Here is a 4,104-nt window from a genome sequence, read left to right on the forward strand (position 1 = left end):
CCCGCGGCTAACAGCTGTAGCTTTTGATGCAGTGACCGTTTGCACACAAAGACAACATGGAGAAAATTGAACATAAAACGAAACCTGGAGATGATCAAATCAGACTGTGGGCTACAGGAGTACTTTTATTCAATGAAAATGTTCATTCAATTTTTAACAAAATAAACTGAGACAATTAAGTGAGAATGTCTCAGCTTCATTATCTGCATGCATGTTTGTTTGCCACTGTGATGCCAACTTTTGATTTCTTATATTTCATTTTATATATACACTAATTAAAGTATTTTTAAAATACTGAGTTCACATAAAATGACAGAAAATGTGTCTCTGTCTTGTAGATCCTGCTCTCAGTACAAAGACCACATGGCTTCACTTTGACCCGCAACCATTCATCTCCTCCATTTGGGAAAATCCCTTATTCTCAATGGTTCACCACCCAATCACCCTTCTTCCATAGGAGACTGGCTTGTAAAGGTTCCCTTCTTGCCACCATGACAACGGCTACCGACGTGAATTGTCTGCCAGAGTTCAGCGGACTCCTCAACAGGAACACCAGCCTCATCACCGGCACTCAACCGTGCAACCGGAGTACATTCAGGCCCTCAGCTTACACCCCGCAAGCCATTGCCGCCTTTGCCATTGCCATAACCTTCATGATGATTCTGACCATCGTCGGGAACATCCTGGTCATCATCGCCGTCCTGACATCACGATCACTGAAGGGGGCTCAGAACCTCTTCCTGGTGTCGCTGGCTGCAGCAGATATTTTGGTTGCCACACTTATAATTCCCTTTTCTTTGGCTAATGAGTTGCAGGGCTACTGGGCCTTTAGCTCCATTTGGTGTGAAATCTACCTGGCACTGGATGTTCTCTTCTGCACCTCCTCCATTGTTCATCTGTGCGCAATTGCACTGGACCGCTACCTGTCGATCTCTCGGCCCGTGTCCTACGGTGCCAAGCGTACTCCCATACGGATCAAGGCAGCGATTATAGTTGTCTGGCTGATCGCTGCAGTCATCTCTTTCCCTCCTCTCCTCACCTTGGACAAAAGCGAAGGAGGTGAGGAGGTGTGTGAACTTAACAGCGAACGCTGGTATATCCTCTACTCCACCATTGGCTCATTCTTTGCACCCTGTGTGATAATGATTTTGGTGTACGTGAGGATTTATCAGATCGCTAAGCAGCATACACGCTGCCCACCTGGACAGAAGCACAAAGCAGTAGCAGGACGAAATGCCAGCATGGAAACCAGAGAGCCTCCGGTGAAGTTACCGGAGCAGTCGCAGCATAACGGCAACCAAGGAGGTCCAACTGTCCACCAGCAACAAAAGGTCCTTGCCAAAATGTCTGCTTCAAATTCTACACCATCGTCACTTTACAACACGAGACAGAATTCCCAGCATTTCCCTTCAAATTCGAGTATCCCCTCAGTCCTAAAGTCCTCCTCATCGCCTTCAATCCCCCTCCGCGAAAGTCAATCCATGTCGGCTGTTCCCCACAAAGGATCCCAGAAGCATCCTGACAAAGGGCGCGAAGAACTTCCAGACAACACGTCTAGCTCTGGCTCCGAGATGGAAATAGGCAACGCGAGAGCAGGCGACAAAAAAGCGACAAAAAAGGCAGATGAGAAAACGTTGGGATTGTCCCAGAGCAAAGGGTTCAAAGTTCAGGTGCTAAACCTGGCATGCCGATACAAAAGCTCGATGGCAACCTCGTCCGGCACCAAACTGGTACCTGAGGAAATACCTAAGATTCAGGGTACACCTATATCCCGTCGCAAGGCCATGGTGAACAGGGAGAAGAGGTTCACCTTCGTGTTGGCTGTTGTGATGGGAGTGTTTGTGGTGTGCTGGTTCCCCTTCTTCTTCTCTTATTCTCTGCAGGCAGTGTGCCCCGAGACATGCAGCATTCCCACGTCTCTGTTTAAATTCTTTTTCTGGATTGGCTACTGCAATTCTTGTCTCAACCCGGTCATTTACACGATTTTCAACAATGATTTCAGAAAGGCCTTCAAGAGGATACTCTGCCGGGACACAAACGGCACGTTCTTCTAGAAAGGATGCTTGTTTGGATTCCTCTTTTAGATTGGCTTATTTTATTGCCAAATCTTTATCTCAACCCGGCTGTATAGACATCAGCACAAGTTACGTTACTGCGCGGGGACACAAAGGTACCTGATTCAAGAAAAAAAAGACAATTTTTAGGGGATTGACCTCTTCAGTGCTTGTACATTGAGAAAATTGCATCCATTTTTCTCTTCTCCTTGTTTTTGTGTGAATGCAGCTGACTGAGTCAGAGCAAAGAGGGAGATCTCAGAAAGCCGCAGTCAAGCGGCCAAATCAGTTCTGTTTAATGTTATTTAAGAATACACTGTAATTGAATATTCAATGACTGCGAAGGAAAGAGATTTGATTATATTTTGAAAAGGAAGTCATGAGGACGCAGGGTCAATGAGACCCACGGCGGAACATCTGTGTTTGAATGTGCACCGGGGTGGAGGAGCGAAGCCTGGGGGGTGGGTGGGGTGGGGTGGGGGGGGGTCTGACTGGAAGAGAACAAATATCACTAAGTGTCCTTTATCGGAGATAAAATGGGCACTCAAGGAAAGATCAGGGAGACTGTAAGCGTCCTCTTCTCTGTGATTCTCACTCTTCTTCTGTTTGCCACTCCGTCTCAAGCTGTAACATTATTATGGATAGTTTTATTTCTCTGTGTATTCCCTCGTGTCTGAGAAATTGCATCTACAACCTCTCACTGGGAATTGCTTGTTAAAGTGATATACCCAGAGGCTTCACGAGGGAGAAAGTGGAACAAGCGAGCAGGGAATCAGCTGAAGCTGCATGAAAGATTGAAAACTATACTTGTGATTTGTGCCACTCGGAGGCTCGGAGACACGCCGAGGACTGAGCTGGCCGCTTCTTCCAACAGCTCTAATCTTCTCTTGCCTTTAATGCTCTTTTTTTTAATCCTCATGCAGGAAGTCAGTGCATGTGTTCTCGGTGGGCAGATGGCGTTCAAGTTGTTGTTTTTATTGCAATATTAATGAACATGGTGGGCAGCAAGCTTGTCGGCCTCTTCTGTCTGCACGCCACAAAAGCAATTCCAAAAAAAACACGGACAATTCCGATGATGAGCAAAAATCCCCGATGGAAAAAAAAAAGATCCTCTGGAGTGATCAGATTTTTTTTAGGTGCATGTTTTTCAACAGCCAATAGAATTTTACTTGAGTATTCTTTACACATGTAACAAAACACCAGTGTTGGGATCAACGTTTGTACAATATTAGCTTTTTTTTAAATTACCTCCAGCTGTCACAAGGGAGTACATTTTTGTCATTTCAGTTGGACTTTAAATGTAGAATATTTATAATTAGTGCAACTAAATGTTGCCTTGCTTTGTATCTTCTAGCTCTGTTCCTGTGCTGTTTTGTCCCAATACTTTTATTAAAAAAAAAAAAACCTGCTTGACATTAAGGGTCGAATAAATTACATGGTGATGCTGTATAAACAAACGCTGCTTGTTGTTTCAGAGCAAGGAGGGATGGAATGTGAGCAGGGACAGGAAAGAATAATGGAAACAAGCCATTTATCATCGCTTTTTTTTCTCTTTCTATCTGGGTGTTTGGGGCTAATTATGTTTTGTTGACATCAGTGTGTAGAATATGAGATAAAATATACAGAAATGCAGGATGAAATGAACCCTTATTCAAAACAAATAATCATGTGTGACAATAAAAGTGCTAATTAACAGAATAAGGCTTATATAGCGTGAGTTTTAATACCCGTCAACTATGCGCTGTCAGAGAGCCAGAAGCATCGTGTGTTGTTTACTTGCTCTGATTTGAATGCAATGAAATGAGTTGAAGCCTTCCAGTGGGGTTATTTATTGTAATTAGGACAACTCTTATCATCTCCTGATGAGTCGATGTTCTGTCAACAAGAGCTAAATAAACCTCTTAGGCTTATTTAAGCCTCCGTGTGTCACATATTAACACCTTGGATTTGGGGAACTCTTAAAGTTCCTCCCAAAAATGACACGGTTGCAGGAAGAGATGCTCTGAGAAGCCCTGAGTCAGCATCGGCTGAAGTCTGTAACGAAACCAAT

The 4,104-nt window shown here is 44.3% G+C and overlaps 1 protein-coding gene across 1 annotated transcript; it reads left to right on the top strand.

Annotated features, from left to right (window-relative positions):
- Window positions 1–491: 491 nt before the first annotated feature.
- Window positions 492–2,054, top strand: LOC137908485 (alpha-2B adrenergic receptor-like). The gene has a single exon (XM_068752893.1). The coding sequence runs from the start codon at window positions 492–494 to the stop codon at window positions 2,052–2,054; it is 1,563 nt and encodes a 520-aa protein (XP_068608994.1).
- The last annotated feature ends 2,050 nt before the right edge of the window (window positions 2,055–4,104 follow it).

Source organism: Brachionichthys hirsutus, chromosome 19, assembly GCF_040956055.1.
Source record: "Brachionichthys hirsutus isolate HB-005 chromosome 19, CSIRO-AGI_Bhir_v1, whole genome shotgun sequence".
Classification (NCBI taxonomy): Eukaryota; Metazoa; Chordata; class Actinopteri; order Lophiiformes; family Brachionichthyidae; genus Brachionichthys; species Brachionichthys hirsutus.